This window comes from Rhineura floridana, chromosome 4, assembly GCF_030035675.1.
Source record: "Rhineura floridana isolate rRhiFlo1 chromosome 4, rRhiFlo1.hap2, whole genome shotgun sequence".
NCBI classification, from domain to species: domain Eukaryota; kingdom Metazoa; phylum Chordata; class Lepidosauria; order Squamata; family Rhineuridae; genus Rhineura; species Rhineura floridana.
In genome coordinates this window covers 29,630,401-29,649,981 of record NC_084483.1, presented here as the reverse complement: position 1 = coordinate 29,649,981, position 19,581 = coordinate 29,630,401, and the positions used below count along the sequence as shown (strand labels likewise).

The 19,581-nt window shown below is 46.5% G+C and overlaps 1 protein-coding gene across 2 annotated transcripts in view; it reads right to left on the bottom strand.

The window, feature by feature from the left end:
* Nucleotides 1-5,812, bottom strand: part of WDFY2 (WD repeat and FYVE domain containing 2) — a 58,740-nt gene extending 52,928 nt beyond the window's left edge. Inside the window, exon 1 of one of the 2 annotated variants that reach the window (XM_061622723.1) lies at nt 5,479-5,812. In XM_061622723.1, coding sequence (XP_061478707.1) covers nt 5,479-5,618 — 140 coding nt within the window. In that variant the 5' untranslated portion in view covers nt 5,619-5,812. The remainder of the gene's footprint in view (nt 1-5,478) is intronic. The other variant, XM_061622722.1, reaches the window with a different exon arrangement.
* Nucleotides 5,813-19,581: the final 13,769 nt, after the last annotated feature.

Below are 19,581 nucleotides of genomic sequence, written 5' to 3'. Positions count from 1 at the left end.
GGCCCACATGCATCTGATGCTTAAGCACTTCTGAAACTAAGCAGACATGGACCTAATCAATTGAGATGCTGGGAAGTCCTATATAAAAAGCAGCATATTAACATTTTTTTAAAATGTTACAAAAATTTCACATAGAAGTTTAGTAAATCTTACCACATTAGAATAGCAAAAAATAATAATTAAGATTTCCCCCCAGCATTTAAGATCTCATCTTCCCCAATATCTAGCATATTTTTTAATCAGCACTTGTTACTTTAGGAAAGCGCATGAGGTTTCTTGGTTGAAAGTTGTACATGAAATTTAAAGTATACTGATGAAAGATCAGGAAGTAATAAAAATCCCAAAGAACACCATTGTATATACCCCAGTCTTATCCCTATGCTGTAGCTGTTGCAGCCTGGGCAGAAGTACAAAACAGGAGCAAAGCCACTTCTCCCCTGCTACATAATTTGCCTTAACTCCACCAAGCACACAGTGGCCTGATTCATGTGTCACATTAAGCCATACTTAGAGGTTTAACTAAGGTTTAACATAAACAAGCAGCATGCTTGTGACGGGGAATTTTGTATACTGCTCAAGAGTCTCCACTTTTATCCTCCCATCACTTCTGGACATATTGAGAGCAACAAACCAGAAGCCTTTGCTTGTTGTATCAACCGGGCTTATGATTTTTTCTCCCTCCAAACAAACCAAGAACAGTAGCCAAGGTTTGTTCTTGGCTTACCGCTGGTGGTTTCTTTGAAAATAAACAAGCTCGGGTCTGGACAACTTTTGTAGGTCATTTGAACCAGGGAAGAAGTGGGAACTTCTGAGCAGCATGGACAAGCACACCATTTGTTTGAGTTAAACATTAACTGTAGTTTAATGTGACATGCAGTCACAGTCTGTTTAAGATGCCACACAACAGAGAACTGACAAAACATACTTTATTACTTTCTCTCGGTTGTTTTATTGTGCAAGTAAATTACTGATGTTGAAGGAGGAATAGAAAGGCAGTCAGCTTCTGCCAAGTTTAGTAAAGTTCTCATACTAAACTGGGCTCAAAATTAAGTTCATTAAGGCCCTAAAAATTTTGCAAATGCCAAAGTTATTAAATACTACATTGCAAACACATAATCCAGAGCAGGCAAATGTACACATCTAATCAAAATGGCAAGTGTTCCTACTCAAGGCCAATTGCTATCATCATGCTATCAGGTTCTGCTTGCAGGCTTCCCCCAGGCACTTGGTTGGCCACTGTGAGAACAGGATGCTGGACTAGATGGGCCACTGGCCTGATCCAGCAGGCTCTTCTTATGTTCTTCTCCTGTCCTAGTTAAGGGATCAAATTTTACATCAATCCTGTTACATTCACAAGCAGCACAATGGTGCAAAACACATTACTGCAACAGAGGAGCTGAATAGCAATATCCTACCAAATGCAATCGTATATCAGACTAGGAAGAAGTCTGATAACAAGCAGCTTCCATTATCAAAGATCATGAAGACCAAGGATGGCCAATCTGCTGTACAGGCACTAGGGGGGTTGGGGGACTCTTGAACAGAAGCAGCAGGGCCCATATCTCTCCTCAGTTTGAAGGGCTTAAAATTATTAAGCTCATTAAAAAAGCTATGTAATAAACACAGACTTGACTGACTGCCTCTCCCTGTGCTATGCTGCTACTCACTTCCTGGCTCAGTAGACTCAAGGCAAAAGAAAAAGTCAAACCCAAGGAAGAGCAGAATCCATATGGGCTGTGACATGCACCAAAACGGACTGGATTGGGGCATGCTTGTCCAACAGGTAGAACACTACCTGTGCTTGAATTTAATATTAGAATGAATCTAACTGTTTTTTAAAGCCAATAAATAAACCTGTAAGCATCTTGACAATAAATTCAGGTTTTTGTTCTCTTCTGGTTGCAAAAACAGAGTGTTGGTTGGTCACTCATAATCAGTGACATCAACATTTCCAACCATACAAACACAAGGAGAGTCCCTCATCTCATGACAGTATCTCATTTTCTTGGTTTCAACTTTGCATAATTCTGGCCGTCAAGATCAGTGAATATTTTCTTATTAGCCCAGCAAAAAATTCTTTCTAATGAAGGTGCTTTAGACTGAATCACATAATTCTTGCACAGTAAAGATTAATCAAGTTCAAATTCTTGGTAATTAACACACACACACCCAGCTACAAATCCAAACTTGACTGCTCCAATGTACAAAAAGTAGTCATAATGATATGGCATCTTCTTGTTATTTAACCATCTGAGAACAAGGCTTAGGATCAACATGGTAAAAACAGTGCAGCAGACTATGGCATGTTTTCCATGGGTAGAGTTTCCTGAATTAGAGCACCCCAAGAAGGGAACTGGGAGAAGGGTGATTCAGCTGCTGCACTGTGAAAGTGTGCAAGTATATGGATAGAACAGACAGAGCAGGAAATCCTAATTAACCCTGGATTGGTCAAAGAAGTGCACTTATAAGAGAGACACATGCATTTTCAACCTTTATGTAGTGACCGGGTGCCATGTGAAGCCGAAAAGGATTCTGTACCTCTGAAAGAAGCAACATTCAAAGAGTTGGGAATTTATACATTACAAAATCTGCAGTAACTACAGACGTTATGGGTGGTATTCAGTGCTAGTCCTATTCAGAGTAGATCCATTCAAGTTAATAGCCAGGGCTAACTTAGGTCCATTCATTTCAGTGGGTCTACTCTGAGTAGAACTTTGTTGAATACAACCCCATGAAAATATACCTTATAAATTAAAGCTTTTAAAATAATGTCATAAAACTGGATTACATCATATGCAACTAAGCTCTGCACCTGTAAACTTTGCTGAAAACAACCTGCATCTTCTTTTGAAACATGACACTCTTGGACTTACAATATACTAGCCTGCATCGTGGTGCATTTTTTCTATTCACAACGCATCTTCATGGCTAACACAGATGAAAGATAAACAGAGATTATTCTTTACTGGCTGGGGGAATAAACGAAAATAAGGAAGTCAACCACAAAAATGAAATATTCTTCAGCATCCTTCCCAAAGGAAAGGTTAATGTCTCAAATGGCACACTACTTAGGAAGATTATTAATGGATACATTTGGGGAAGTAATTAAATCCTTCCACTGAGAAGATTACAATATTAACACCTCAACAGCAACAGCACCTTCAGAATGTGTTCAGCAAATGTCAATCACTGGTCACTGGGCTGCCCAGTTATTTAGTTATAACACAATTCAAGCACAATGGTGCTCACAAAAAATAGTAATATGCAGATAGAAACTATGCCTATAAATGTTTTAATTAAATGGGTACAGTAGCTCTGTTTTACTGCACTTCTGATGGAAAAGCCCCTGATAGAATATTGTCTAACTGCTGAGTGAATACAGTTGTCTGAATATTTTCAGTACACTTCTAAATTAAAAAGGGAAATTGTCATTTCTGATAGTATTGGGCCTTTGGCCCTCCAGATGTTGCTGAACTACATCCCTCATCATCCCTGGCCATTGGCCATGCTTGCTGGGGCTGACAGGAGCTGTAGTTCAGCAACATCTGGAGGGCCAAAGGTTTCGCACACCTGGATTTAAAACTTCCATAGGCCCTGGGGAGAGGCTTAGCTTTGTGGGGAAGGCTGAAAAACAAGAGATCCCAGGAGATAGTAAAACTAAGGAGTTATAAACCAGAGGAAGGGTAGATGGTAGAAGTATGAAGGGAAAGCAGTGGACTGAGAAACAGGAACCTGGGGGAAGGGTTGGAAAGGGAGGCTTGAGGAAAAGAGTAGAACAGCCAGAGAAGCAAAGGGGAAAAGGCTTTGAGAGAGAACTATGAAGAAAACCACAAGCTGTATTGCACCATACCATAAAGTCACCATCTCAAAGTCTGTACTGAGCTGACACATAAATATTTATCCTATCAGCCAAAAATAAAAAAACAGAGGTTGAAAAGCAGAGTTTTGAGGAAACAATGTGTGGAGTCACCAAAGCTGAAGGAGGAAGAAGTGCAAATGGGGCAAAATCTCACAAAAATGGGCATTATTAACATGGCTTGCAAAGGCCTGCTCAACGTTACAAGCAGATGCACGAAGCAGGCCTTGATATATACTACTCATTTTAAAAGAACACACTTTGAAGACAGGGCAAAAGGGATGATAAAGCCTTCTTGTATACCCTGCTTCTCCACTACAAGTTTCCTTCCTCCCAAGCTATTCCCAGCTTGTTTCTACACTCTGCCCTCACAAACTTGCATTCAGCATTCCACAGAGAGGCAACTTGTTGGGAAAGATTTGGAGTGAAGTGGCAGGCAGAGAAAGGGTTAAACACCCCCACAACAGCTGCTTTTCTGCTCCAATTGCCCCTTCCGGAGCTGCTTTTTCATTTTATGGAAGCCGTTTTCAGGATTCTCTTATAAGAATTGGTGCATAACATTTAGCTAGGCCCCCAGCAGGACCACTACATAAAGAGCAGCAAGGAAGGGAAGCCTCCCTTCTATTGCCACTGCAACATTGCCACCCAAAAGCCCAGAATGGGCAATGTAGGCCAACAGCAGGGAAAGGTGGTGGTGGGGATTAAATGTCACATATTGATTTGAACCAGCCAGCCAACTGCTTGGCTGCAGGCTTCTAGAGAGAGTATTATTGCTGAGCAAGTTCCAGAAAACAAGATACGCAAGTAATAATACCTTTCCTTGGCTCACTGGTGTGCCCCTGAGGAGAATATACAAGCTTTTCAACTTTCCAAGGCTTCCATATCAAAATACCCAAGAAAGGAAGAGCTTGCTCAAATCTTGAAAGCCCTTCAGGACCAGAAGGAGGGCAAGCTTTCCATTCCTTCTTTTCTAACAACTGGGTCTCCTTAAATAATTGAAACCGCTTATTACACACACACACACACACACACACACACACACACACGAGTTGTAGAATTACTGCAGGTGAAATTAACAGGATGGCAGTGTTTCTTCTGCATAGATAGCAGCTGCTCTGCCCCCGAGTTACCACCCACCCCAAATACAGACAGCCCTTATACTCCACAGAGCTCCCCTCCTCCGGTCCACAACGGGATGTTCAGGGAAATACAGTACTGATTCTTCCAGGGCAAGACTTTAACAGGGCAACACCCTTCCCCCATGCTCTCTTGCACCTCGTAGCTGGACTGCGACGGAGCTGCCCCAGTCCCCTGCAGGTCTGCAGCCTAGCCACTCAAGGCACCCCCGCAAAAGAAACCCGGGTGCCAACGGCTTATATCAGGCTCCAGTCTACCACCAAGTCCGGAAAAAACAGATCAGAGTCAGGCGAAGCGCAAACTTGTGCGACTCCACGAGCTAAGGAAAAACAGCACCAGACGAGCCACAGAGCCAGGAAGCCCTCCTGGGCCAGGACAAAACCTCCCTCAGTGCCAGTGCCAGTGCCGGGGCCGTTGCGCACTGCGTTGCTTAGCCAGAAGCTACGTCCTGGTGCTCCTGCCGGCTTATTAGAGCCCCCTCTCACCTGTCCTCCGCGACGCTGATGAGCCCCACTTCCTTGGGCACGATAGCCGCCATGGTCACCGCATCCTGCGAGCCCTCCACCTGGCCGAGCAGGATAGGCCGGCGGGTGAGCGCTGCTGCGGGAAGAGGCTGCGCAGCCATGGACAAACCAACCCAGTTTTTGCTGCTGCGCCGCCGCCGCTTCAGAAACCAGGAGCCCAGAACGCTCGGCCTGCCCTACCCTGCCACGCCGCGCCTGCGCGCTGAGAGGAAGACGAAAGCAACAGGAACGAACGAACCTAAGGGGCTGCAGTCTTAATGGTGCTCCAAATCGACTTCTGGATCGCAATTGCAGTAAATTGCTTCCTGCGCAAAGCGAGGGTGGGGGAGGAACTACAGTAAGTCGTGTTAGGAGGTTTATGCAAACTGGGTTACAAATTACTTTTAGTTGTGCTTGGTGGTTTCCCCTGGCATAATACTTCTCATTTGAAATTCCTCACGAGAAACCGAAGTGCAACAGATGGAGATGCTGCGATGAGGGTCACCTATTCTAATGTTGTATTTATTGTCTAAGTTTTAAACGCACGGAAGTGAAAGTTACAAGCTCCCTTTTGTACCCCCAAAACTGTTAGAGCAAAAATTATACTGCAATGCAGAACTGCTAAACCTGCCTTGGTTTATCAACATACGGTGCCCCGCGTTTTTCACCACTCTTTCCATATATCTTGAAGTTTCTAATCAGTACCGAAAGTGAGGGCTTGTCAGGAGCTCTCTTTTTTATATATCTCTATGGTGGTAGGAGAAGCTCTGTCGTTCTGTATTTGTTCAGTCAAGCAGTGCTGAATATAAAGTGAAAGTTTTACCGTAACAGGCGCTATTGTTTTGCAGGACTCCTATGTTAAGATACAGAACCGGAAAGTTACACTTAGACTGACCGAACTTCTGCTGTTGAAAAAGCATGTTTTGAGTTACAAAAAGCTGTGGAAAGAAAGATCACCGGCAGCCCTCCCAATCCTATTGTTGTAGTCAGTTAAGTCCTACTCAAGCTTTACAAGGCTTGTTTTATTGTTTTATATTATTATTTGTATTTTTTAAAATTGTTTTTAGATTTTTAAGTGCCTTTTACTGTTTTAAGGTGCATAGTTTAATTGTATTTTAATTGTATGTTTTTCTATGTTTTTAACTACATGTAGTTCTATTTGTAAGCCGCCCTGAGTTCCAGTTTGGAAAAAGGGCAGGGTAAAAATAAAGTTTCAGTTCAATTCAATACTCAGCGTAAACCCACTGCAATTAATGAAGTTTGTCAGTCCATTAATTTCAGTGGTTCTACTCTGAGTAGGGCTAGTGTTATCTCTTTTATGCAGAAGTAAATTCTACTTAATTCAATTGAACCTACTCGTAAATAAATGAGCATAGGATTGCAGGCATAGATTTACTCACTGGCTTAATTTTCTGAAAGTCAAACGTGTCTATAAAATTCCATGAAAAGTTTATTCTGTCAGTTGAAATTGGTTGAAAGGGCATCATCTTGTGCCTTTTAATAAAAGATGGTCACTGAGGAATATTAGCCCAGGTGATGCAGTCTTGGAAGCTTTATTTGTATATACTTTGGGTAGAAATGTCTTTATGTAATCTGGCATTCCATGGCTATATCTTCAAGCAAATGTGTCTTTGACTCAGCATGTGAAAGACATGCCTCATATGCACATAGGGTTGCCAGGTTCTTGGCCTGAGACTGATCCTGTATCTTTAGGAGAAGAGAAAGTCAGCCAAGTGCAGGTGTTCTTGCAACTCTGTAATGAGAAAAACCACAAGGTGGAATTCTCCCTCCCCCCTGCCCAACTTTTAAAGATACAGAAGACCTTTTGGTTGCCAGGCCCGGCCTCCAAGAGGTCTACTGTATCTTTAAAAGTTGTGGAGGGGAGAGGGAGAATTCCACCTTGAGGTTTTTCCCATTACAGAGTTGCAAGAACACCTTCACTTGGCTGACCTTCTCTTCTCCTAAAGATACAGGATCAGTCTCAGGCCAAGAATCTGGCTACCCTAGTCTGGATAGAACTATTGATGTATCAAACTTTATACATCTATAGGCAAGGGCAATGCATTTTCAGCAACTTAAGGCCTCAGGAAGCCACCATAGATGGGAGTTTAGCTGCCACACATCCGCCACTGAGGTGTCTAGGGAGCCAATGGAAGGTGATGATCATGGGGGGGGGTCCATTGTCAGCACTATGCCAAGGACTCCCAAAGTCTAGTACTAGCCCTGAAGGGGTACAATTATACTCACCCCTCTGTAACCCCCTAAAACAGTGCCTAAAAGGGGCATAAGGAGCCAGGGAGCCAGGTTAGATAATTTTACCCTGAGGGCTTTTTAGGTTGTAATGTATATTACCTCACCCACTTAAAATGTGGTAAGCCAACCCGGCGCATTTGGAGGCTTTCCTTCTCACTCTGTTGAGAAGAAACCTTAACTTCTATCCCCAACGTCTTGACCTGACAGCACCACGGGGGGGGGGGTCCTCTGCCGCCATGTAAATAGAGCAGAGCCTCAGACCTTCTTTGGTTCCACCATACCCTTTCTCCACCAGTTGATGTGCCATGGGAGGGCTTTGTGCAATGGTCTTCTCTGGAGAAGCGGCAGTTATACACCTGCTAGCACTGTTGTTGGCAGCCCATTGCCCTGGATTGTCTGGTGAGGGGGGCAGCAGTGCCATTAACTGAATAAAGGATAATTTACCCTGGAACATCATCAGTGTTTATCTGACCCTAAACTCTAGTGACTCATAGGATTGGAGGGGCAGGAATCTGCTTGGAAAGAACAACAGGTAGTTAAAGTGGGAGGAGACAAAAAGGAAAGAGAACTCTGCTTGGAAAGAATGAAGACCCACAGTACAGTGTAGGTGAGGTGGAGAAGAGGATTGTATCAGAGGCAAGAACACAGGCAAAGGCAAGCAGGCAGATCTGAACTCTAGCAAGCCAGGGAGCATTGCTTGCTCCTTTGACCTTCTTTGAAACAGTAAAACTTGGTGGCTGTAGAACGCTATATTGATGCTTTCTCGCCTTTCAAGTTGTTAATGGGTCTCTCCCTGCCTCCCCCAGACCGTGACTGAGGAGCTATGACAGCTATACCAGTATATAGTGGTATTCGCTTTAGAATTGAAATGATTGTTAAAAATGGCTTCACCAAACCCCAAGAGGTTATCTTAGAGAGTTGCATGGTCCAGTTATTGGATGCATTTCCCTAATGCTGGTTGTTAAGATAATATCCTTCTGCCCCAGTTCATAAGCTCAGAATACTCTGAGCATCTGCTGCAAACAGAAAAGATGCCAGAATGGACCGAATTCATGGTCCTTCATTTCAGACAATTCAGTGGGGGAGTGCCCAACTGGCTGATGGTTTGTGCCAATAGGCACTCTGGTGCATCATATAGATCAGTCTGGATAACAAGCTTGTCAACTGAGTAACAGCAATCCAGGTGGGCAACACTAGGAAACCAGTTACTAGCTGATCTCCACTCTTGGGGTACAAGTTTTCAGAAATGCCCATGGTATTGTCCTGATCGTGTATCTTGGCTGCAACAACATCCTTTTAAAAAATACTGAGGTGTTGTTAACAGCCCAATGTATAACAAGAAGTATCCCACTGTTTCTGTTCCTACTGTCAGTTGACCACAGCTCAGCTACTGTCTTGTGCTCTACATCTGTTTTTTCCCCATAGTTGTCACAACATTTGATAAGACTGAAATGGAATTTGTCGGGTCATTGACCTGATCTAGTAAACTATAACGTCCGTTTCCTCTTCACTATAGAAGATTATGCTGTATTACTTGAGATGTTCCTTCTGTGGCACATGGTGGCCCATAGGGTGGCATGGGCCCTGCTATATATTTTTCTCTTTCTCAGACTCAAGGTAAGCGCGAGGCCAGACTAAGTCCTTGGCATGGTGTCACCAATGGCCTGCACCAACCTAGGCCCCTGTTCACTGCCACTTAGGGTCTCCAAGCAGCACTGCAGCCATGGAGCTACCCTCCAACCCCACTCCTAGGTGTGCTCACACACACACACACCCAATGCAGCAGCAGTACTTTTGGGTAGTCACCGTCTTTCATTTTCCAAAATGCAATAAATGTTGGGTATTTGATGTTGGGAAATGTAATTATCAGAACCAATTGACCATTTGGTTCCAGATGAGCCAGTGCCACTGGATGGTGTAAGTGCATCCTGCAGCAAGTGGCGGCAGCAGTGATAGGAGGGCCCCAAAAGGGGTGAAGGTAGGTTGCGGCCTATTGCCGAAATAAAACACAAACACCATTCATTGGGTTAAATCATGGGCCACTTTATTAAACGGAATCAATTGGAATAATGAACCTGCAGAGGGGAAATCAAGTGCGGGAGCATTCTGATGATCCAGGCAAAGCCTGCTTGCAGCCATAGGGCGATCAAACCTTGCCTGAGCCCGGGGCTGCCCTGTGCCAGACCCCCAGCTCAGGCCACACCCAGAAGATGTGTAGGGGGTCCAACCCGCATCACCGCCCCCCGGAGCCGTGAAACTCCGAGCGGATGAGGCACGTTGGCCCCAAAGGCGGCCCGTGTTCTGCCCCCCGGGCCGTATAGCCCTGAGCTGCAGGCCCCCGGACCGCCAATCGCCCCCAAAGGTGCCTAAAGGTGTCACCTAGCTGCCCTTTCCCTTTAAACCTTTTCCCGCACTTCTTTGCCACAAGTGACCGTTGACATATTGAAGCTAAAAACACACCAATCAGCCTATTAACCCCAAAGGCACCCGTGCTAACCCTTGACCCGTCCCCCCAACCACAGTGTGGAGTAGGCAAAAGAAACCTGCCAGCAAAGCGAGGCAGGCAGGCCAAAAATTCCTAGTCGGCCCCGTAGCGACCAAATGAATCACACTGCAGTAGAGGGAGGGTCGGGCGGGCGCCGCCAAAATTCAAAGGAGGGCGGGAGGCTGGTGGAGTGGCCTTAAATGGCCTTCAGCTGCCCCGCCTCCTTACTGTGCGTCACGACGGCGCGCTGGCGCGCCACGTGCGCACGGACACACCCTTGATGGCGGCCTGGCTTCGGCAGCAGCCGCAAACACGCCCCTTTGCCCGGCAGGTACCGGGCACGGAACGGGATTGCGGCCTATTGCCGAAATAAAACACAAACACCATTCATTGGGTTAAATCATGGGCCACTTTATTAAACGGAATCAATTGGAATAATGAACCTGCAGAGGGGAAATCAAGTGCGGGAGCATTCTGATGATCCAGGCAAAGCCTGCTTGCAGCCATAGGGCGATCAAACCTTGCCTGAGCCCGGGGCTGCCCTGTGCCAGACCCCCAGCTCAGGCCACACCCAGAAGATGTGTAGGGGGTCCAACCCGCATCACCGCCCCCCGGAGCCGTGAAACTCCGAGCGGATGAGGCACGTTGGCCCCAAAGGCGGCCCATGTTCTGCCCCCCGGGCCGTATAGCCCTGAGCTGCAGGCCCCCGGACCGCCAATCGCCCCCAAAGGTGCCTAAAGGTGTCACCTAGCTGCCCTTTCCCTTTAAACCTTTTCCCGCACTTCTTTGCCACAAAAGGGGGACAAGCCTCTGCTTAGTCTCCCTTTACCCCACACCCGATAAGAATCTCATGCAGACCCCTCTGCAGGTCCCTCAGGAGGATGGCATCGTTGCCTCCCGAACTGCATGTCCAAGCATGTCTGCCACTGAGTGCCTTGCCCTCCATGTCCGACCACAGCAGACAACCCAAGGCTACCGAGGCCTCGACTGCATGTCCTCACATGCCTGCCACTGAGGGCCTTGCCCTCCATGTCTGACCACAGCAGACGACCCAAGGCTACCGTGGCCTCAACTGCATGTCCTCACATGCCTGCCACTGAGGGCCTTGCCCTCCATGTCTGACCACAGCAGACGACCCGAGGCTACCAAGGCCTCAGCTGCATGTCCTCACATGCCTGCCACTGAGGGCCTTGCCCTTCCTGTCTGACCATAGCAGACGACCAGAGGCTATTGTGGCCTCAACTGCATGTTCTCACATGTCTTGCCCTTCAGTAACCTTCTGCCCAGAACCTGCTGGAACGACATGGGTAGGAGACCATTCCAGCGCATACTCTGTCGACCCAGTCACCAAACCATGGCCCACCATCAGAGGCCCAGCTGTGAACCAATGTGCGTTTGCGGCCCCAAGGCCAGCCTATGAGCTCATGCCATGGCTGCAGAGTAGACTGCGCATCTGCTCCATCCCCGTCCAGCAACCTGCCAAAAACAGAAACAATCGTGAACAGTTGGGTCCCAGACCTTCAGACTCGCCCCTGGGGTGAATGTATTCCATGCGCCCCCTACTTCCACCTCCTAACGGCCTGTACCTGCATATACAAAACCAAATAGACCGTCCCAGGTAGGCAATTCCACTGCCAGGTAGGCAACCCCAATTCCAGAGGGGCATGGCCCTCAAACCCCCATGGGTCCGCTCCCAGGCATCGCGACACTAGACCGAAACTTTATGAGGGAAGATCGCTCCCCCTGAATATCAGGCAACCAGGCCTATAGCTTCCGGCCAAAAACACTATGTCGCCGTCATGGGGAAGTGTCCAGTCCAGGGGAGGGTAAAATAATGTGGAATGACTCTTGTACCCCTGGTCTGCCTGGAAACAAACCTTGGACCCCAGGATGGCTCGAAGGGAAGTCTGACCTGGCCCCAAACACCCCCACCCCCCATCCGGAAGGCTCCAAAATTAAGTGTGAGGGGTGCTACATGTAACCGCTGAGCTTTGAAGCATGATGGTCACAGGGCACCTCCCTGATCAACAATCCCTGGCGGGTCAGGTGAACATGGAGGGTGAGGATAAGGGGTATGGGGGTGTGCATGGGCCAGCTGGCCAGCACATGACATATCCCAAGACATGTGAATGGTCCTAAAGGCCCCCTGCAAGCCTACCTTGCGACACACTGGCAGACAAGCTTTACTCCTACCATCTGTGATGAATTCCAGGACGTGATTCCTAGGAATAGGCCACGCTTTGCATAGCCCCTGCCATCCCCCAACTCCCAGGAATCCCCTCCTGCCCTGACCATCTCTGACTCCCCTCCTCCATCTCCCAGTATGCGGTATGGGACTAGCAGAGTCGGTCCTTCCTCTAACTGAAACACCATTGACGCACTGCAGGAACGGAGGGGGCCACACCGCAGGTTGGCGCATAAGGCAGCCAAAACCCTGAACCTGTGGTAAGGCTGTGAAATCCCTGTTATGGCACTATAAACCCCACCGCAGAAGGCCCCCAATACCTGAAGGGCAGAAAGCAAACACTTTCCCAGCCCCTGAAAACTTCAGGATCTTGATCTGCAACAATTCAAGCTTTTCCCAGGCAGCCTACAGCCCTGGGTCCAAAAGTCGATTTTAATACCCTGGAAGGTGAACACTGGGGCAGGATCCTCCACTTCCCCAGCTGCCAAAAGAACTCCCCAGTTCATAGCTACGCTATAAACTGTGCCATCAAGCGCTAACATGCACCCAAAGTCTGCCCTACCCGAGAACTGGACATCATGAAAATAGTGCCCCACCGCTTCTGGGGCCTCTCGTCTCCTGGCTGTCCCTTCCAAGAAGGGGCTGAAGTGCTCCATGCAAGAATACAGCAGCCCATAGGTAATGCTCTGCTGCATAGTTGACCTAAAAAGCAAAACTCAGCAGCTCAAAATCCACCATGTGTAACAGCTGGCAACGCAGGCAGATTAGCTGCCACACTTGCCCATAAGGCATCTCTGCCACAGGTGCGCACTATATTGAATGAAGTGTAGTGCACTGTGCATAGACTATCTGGTATGAAGCCATCACTGACTGACCCCACTTGTATGACGGATGGTGAATCAGGTAGACTTTGCCCACTGCCACTTTGGGCACTATACGGGGGGGGGCACTGAGAGAGCAGAGGTAGGGGATGATGGGAAGGGGCCAATAACCCTGCCCAACTGTATGTCTTCATCAATTGTCCCCTGGACCAGTGCGTCCATAGGATCCGGAAAACCGCATAATAAAGAAAAACCACATCATAAAATGAGTCTCCCCATAACTGGGCAGTCTGCAAGCAAGGTCCATAGCCCTCGAGCGTAGCTGGGAAGGGACACTTTTCTCAAGCAGCCTCTGCTGGGGGCTGCTTCCCACTCCTTTGGGGGGCCCTGGCCCCACATATCCTTCTGGCTTGTTGTTGTGCCTTTAATAGCAGGTTCGTATTCAGCAGTTATTAGATGGCATGGAGTTAAGCAATGTCATCTTCTAATGTCTGCAGATCAAATGACTCTTAAAAGCACAGGACTAGAGGCCTGTAAAAAAGGTGGGCACCTTATCTACAGACCAGTTTGTAAACTAGCTAAAGAGAAGATGCAAGCAAATGTGCAGCCTGCACGTGATTAATTCCATTATGTTTAAATAATTTACTCAGAGAAATATGAATTGGACCAATTCTATGCATACTTACTTATGAGAAAATCCCCGAGTGTATCGTTACTTCTTCCCCCGGAAGGGGGCATGTGATTGCACACATACAGCAGAATCCTATGTGTGTTTACTCAGAATACCACAGATTAAATGGGTCTTAGGACAGAGGTTTATGGGACTTAACTGATGGAAAGGTTCATATATTTTTACCTGGGTTTTGAAGAACGTATTTGGGGGGGGGAGAAGCTTGACAGTGAAAAAAGGGGGGGATGAGTTCCCTTTGCATTTGGAGTTGAAGTAGTTTTGGAGGTGAGGTTGCAGCACTAACTGGGGGTCCCTACTGGCTCCTGCAGCCTCCTTTCTGTCTCCAGCTGCCCCCCACCCTCATCAAAAAGCCTCTGCTCTTTGTAATTACATTGCATTGCTCCAATCCAAATGGCCGCTACGTTATGACAGAGCATCTTTCTAGGTTATTCTGCAAAAGAAGTGGCGGCCACAGGCAGCAGGAGGGTGTGGGAGTGCAGGCAATTTTTGGGGGGGCCCTCTCATCTCAAGTTCTCCCTAATTGACTAACCCCTTCTCTGAACTTTCCTGGTTTGCAAAACAGTGAGGAAGTGGGATGGCCTTCTCAGTACATCCCTTAATAAAAGCATCCCCTCTCCAGCTGCCCCTGGAATGCCCCCAGTGTCAGATAGCCCACTACCTCTCTAGGTAATTGGTAACTGAAAAGTAACATTTAGTTTAAACTAAAAATACACTTCAGTATCAAGAAAAGGAGTCTATTCCTATTTTGCTTTCTGTAATGGGAAGGGGACCCCAATAGAAGTATCTCCTGGCCCTAACTGGAGGTTTGCCACCCATTACAGCATTGTGAGAGACATGTAGTGAGCAAGCGGCAATGTCAATTGCCACATAAAGTGTGGAACTGGACCTAAATACATAGAAGAGTAGAGAGACAGCTCTTCGTCTATGCATCATCCCTTTACCTGCTGCATTACTATGCTTAGAGAAACAGACAGGAGCTCTCCCTGAATACTTGCCTCTATGTTCTGCACAGAAGCCTGCCTGCATAAATATTTTGTTTAGTTTAAATAGAAAATCCTTAAAATAACCTTTTCCCCTACTGTTCTTTTCAAATTATATTTAATCCATAAAAATGCTGACTGTGATTCACCTTCAGCTAAAGTAAACATTTCTCTCTGCATACTTAAAACACAGACACACATGCCCTGGGTTGCAAGACATATTTGGCCTTTCAATCTCTCTTTTACTATCAGCATAGAATTAAATTTTAAACATTGTCTCTCCCCCTACTCCACATATTCCAGGTTTATGATAGAAAGTCTAGGGTACTATTTAACTAGAAGTAGGTTGTTGTGTTTCCCTTAATCCCAAACATTATTTCTATGATAAATGATGGAATCAGAAGGTGATAGTTTGAAGGAAAGAAACAGGAGAGAGCAGAAGAGCATCAAAGGTGGCCCCATAGCAGTGCAGTTTGTTTAGGCCTGACATGTTCTGAATTAAAGATTCTTCCTCAGGGGTAACTGAAACTGAAACTGTAACTGGAAAGCCACCCGTGCCCCGCTGCGGCTGAAAGTCCTCACGCGTCTCGTCGCAGCCGCAAGGCCGGCCCATCAGAGGCCTCACCGCGGCTGAAAGTCCTCCCGTGCCTCGCCGCCGCTGGAAGTCCCCATGTGCCTCGTCGCAGCCGCGAGGCCGGCCCATCAAAGGCCTCGCCGTGGCCGGAAGGCCTCCCGAGCCTCGCCGCGGCCCGAAGGCCCCTCGCGTCCCGCTGCCGCCGCTGCCCCCGCTAGGCCAGCGCACCAAAGGGCCCGCCGCGGCCGGAAGGCTCCCCGCGGCGCGCAGCAGCCGCCGCCACAAGGCCTCCGCCGCCAAAATTCAAAGGAGGGCGGGAGGCCAAAGGGCCCGCCGCGGCCGGAAGGCTCCCCGCGGCGCGCAGCAGCCGCCGCCACAAGGCCTCCGCCGCCAAAATTCAAAGGAGGGCGGGAGGCTGGTGGAGTGGCCTTAAATGGCCTTCAGCTGCCCCGCCTCCTTACTGTGCGTCACGACGGCGCGCTGGCGCGCCACGTGCGCACGGACACACCCTTGATGGCGGCCTGGCTTCGGCAGCAGCCGCAAACACGCCCCTTTGCCCGGCAGGTACCGGGCACGGAACGGGAATGTATTATTCCTGATAGGCTGCTTGGGCCCTGGCAGTTGCCCACATATGCCTGATAATGACACTGGGTCTGTTCAGACCAAGAATGTTCTTCAACAAGCTGTTTATGGTGCTGGAAGTTGAATGACTGTCTTAGAACCAGCAATCATCATTATTAGTACACCACACTTTGATCGATTATTTGGTAGAGAAAACCTTTCCAACAGACTCTTAAAGCTATTTTTAAAAGTGATAAGTAACAGATTCCTGCATCTTTTCTGCAGTAAGGGGGTAAAAACAATTGAGGGGACATTGTTGATGGGTAAATTCCCTGAGGTGAAGTTGAGAAGCCACTCTCCTCCTTTGTATTGAAGCTTCAGGAACTAAATTTTGTAAAACAAAGAGACATCTTTAAAAGGAATGTCTGAGCTATACAGAACATGTAGTTCCACCTTAAGGCATTTTTCAGATGACTATAACTGCTATAATAAAACAAAGCCACTATAGAAATGGCTAAGAGCATTACTTTTTTTATTTACAGTCCTAAGTTCCCCACAACTTCCTCTTGATATTTGCAAGACTTTAAAAGTGCTGTTAATGCTTTAATTGCATGGGAAAGCAGATAGATGGAAGATAGAAGGTTACTCTGCAGGATTTATGTCTTCCTATAAACAGAAATAAACCTGTAAAAAAAGAGAAAATTTGTTTATTCAACTTCATTTTAGAAATGCTCATAACTAGTGTACCTGTACTTAAAGTTAATTCTTACACAGCAAGGGAGGAGGATGTGCGGGTGATCATTGGAAGTCAGTAACATTTAGGAATGGATAAGATGTTCATTAGCAGCCTTCACTGCTAGACTAAAATTATTTATAAAAACTGGTTTAACAAAAGAAGTGTCTCCTAATCAAGCAAAGGAGAAAGCTATTTGAGTAGCTTGGAGTAGAACATTAAAGCAAATCTCTCAGATGTGTTGCCTCCAGCATTAATATTCTACTTCATCTGGTTCCAAATAGATGAACAAAATCAATTTATTTGTTCAGGTGATAGGGAGCATGATGCAGTTCTTTCATAGCACCCAGAATGCATGTGGCTGAAACAGCTTACATGCAAGCACCATCCTGGATTTGGAAAATCTATACAAGATACTAATCCCTTATATTTTCTTCAATGTAGTAAAGTTCCACAAGAGGACTATTTAAAAAAGGTGTCCCTGCACTTATAGTGCGAGTCATTTCCGACTCTTAGGGTGACGTCTTGTGACGTTTACTAGGCAGACCGTATATATGGGGTGAGATTGCCAGTTCCTTCCCCGGCCTGTCTTTACCCCCCAGCGTAGGCCGGGTACTCATTTTACCGACCACGGATGGATGGAAGGCTGAGTGGACCTCAACCCCTTTTACCAGAGATTCGACTTCCTCCTTCCGTTGGAATCGAATTCCGGCCATGAGCAGAGGTTCGGCTGCGTTTCCGCCACTTACCACTCTGCACCATGGAGGATACGAGGACTATTTACCCAGACACTTTCTTGAATGTTTGAAACGAATCTCATGTGTTTATCGAGGTGCAGAGTAATGCTTGAGAGAGGACAGGGATGGAATACATAGCTCTTTATATTTGAATAATTATGATATTTTCTGTGTACTATGCTTTAAGTGCTATCACATGAATGTCATTTTCAAAAATTCATCCCACTGTATGCAAGACAGTCTCTAGCAGCAAATGAAGCAAAGCATAAGGGACTGAGTGCTGAAGTGTTAACATGGGAAGAGTGGGTTTCAAATACATGCAGAGCTTAAAATTGATCAACTTTTGTTGACTATACTAAAGTCTGCTACATAAGGAAAGCACAGAAATACACAGACATATATTTCGGTATTAAAAACTTTAATGATCTACCTATTTGTTTTCTAAAATACAGAATTTTGTTTTATGGACTTTCAAGCTATGTGATGTGTTAAAGAAGGCAATAGTATTTTGCTTTCATAATAATAACTTCCATATATTAATTTAACTCTTATTTACCTGTTCTGGCTTGCCTAAGGAGAAAATTAAAAGGTCTGTCAGCTTGGAAGACAGGAGTCCAGGGTCATTTCAGTTCACCATAGCTGTATTATAAAACAATCAGTGAATCCTACTTTTGTTTTTCTCCCTTTTGTTCAGTGCCAGAAGGTTCACAAAAAGTCAAAGTTACCATGCTAGCTTGCTAGAGATAAATATATGTTCTCATCAGCAGTGGCCTTGTGCCATGGGGCATAATTGCCTTCCTGACACTGGTGTCACTGCAGCTTACCTGGATGGGGGTGGGACAATGGTGAGATTGGGGCTGTGTGGGCAGCATATTGGTGGGAGAGCTGAGCTGGCTCCATTGGTGTGTCTGCACAGCCCCAACCTCACCACCACCTTGCCCTGTCCATGTGAGCTATAGCGATACTGGGGTCGTGGCTGCTGAACATCATCAGTCCTCATTGGGCTGTTTTTGGTGTCCCTCCCCCACTACAGATTTTTGTGAAATTTTTTTATGCTTCTGAAAACTTTGGAATTCTCCCAAGCCTGCTAATACCTCCCTCTTGCGTGTGGGTGGCGAAACATAGGAAGTTGCCTTATACATAGTCAGGCCATTGGTCCACCTGGCTCGGTATTGTCTACACTGACTGGCAGCAGCTGCTCTTTAGGGTTTCAGCAGCTTTACCTGGAGATGCTGGGGATTGAACCTAGGACATTCTGCATGCAAAGCAGATGCCCTGCAACTGAGCTACTGCCCTTCTGTTTTGACCATGTAAGGATTGGCACTCAGAGAATGAGTTCACTATTGGTATGCAGGATGATGTTACACCACACAACAGCATTTCTAGTTAAGTTTATTTACATCTGTTTGATAGCTCTTTTGCCATATTATACTGGGTTGTAGTCGGCTAAGTCATACTCAGAGTAGATCCAATGAAATTAATGAACCTAAGTTGTTGTTGTTATATGCCTTCAAGTCGATTACAACTTATGGCGACCCTATGAATCTTTTATATATATTCATAGCGTTTTTATAGTAAGGGGTATTCAGAGGTGGTTTACCATTGCCTTCCTCTAAGCCTACGGCACCAGTATTCAAGTGCTAACCAGGCCTGACCCTGCTTAGCTTCTGAGATCAGACGAGATTAGGCGTGCTCAGGGTAGTATGGCCATAGGCAAATCCTAAGTTAGTAAGGTCTGTTAGAATCATAGAATCATAGAAGTAGAGTTGGAAGGGGCCTACAAGGCCATCAAGTCCAACCCCCTGCTCAATGCAGGAATCCAAATCAAAACATTCCCGACAGATGGCTGTCCAGCTGCCTCTTGAATGCCTCCAGTGTCGGAGAGCCCACAACCTCTCTAGGTAATCTGTTCCATTGTCGTATGGCTCTAACAGTTAGGAAGTTTTTCCTGATGTCCAGTCGAAATCTGGCTTCCTGCAACTTGAGCCCATTATTCAGTGTCCTGCACACTGGGATGATCGAGAAGAGATCCTGGCCCTCCTCTGTGTGACAACCTTTCATGTAC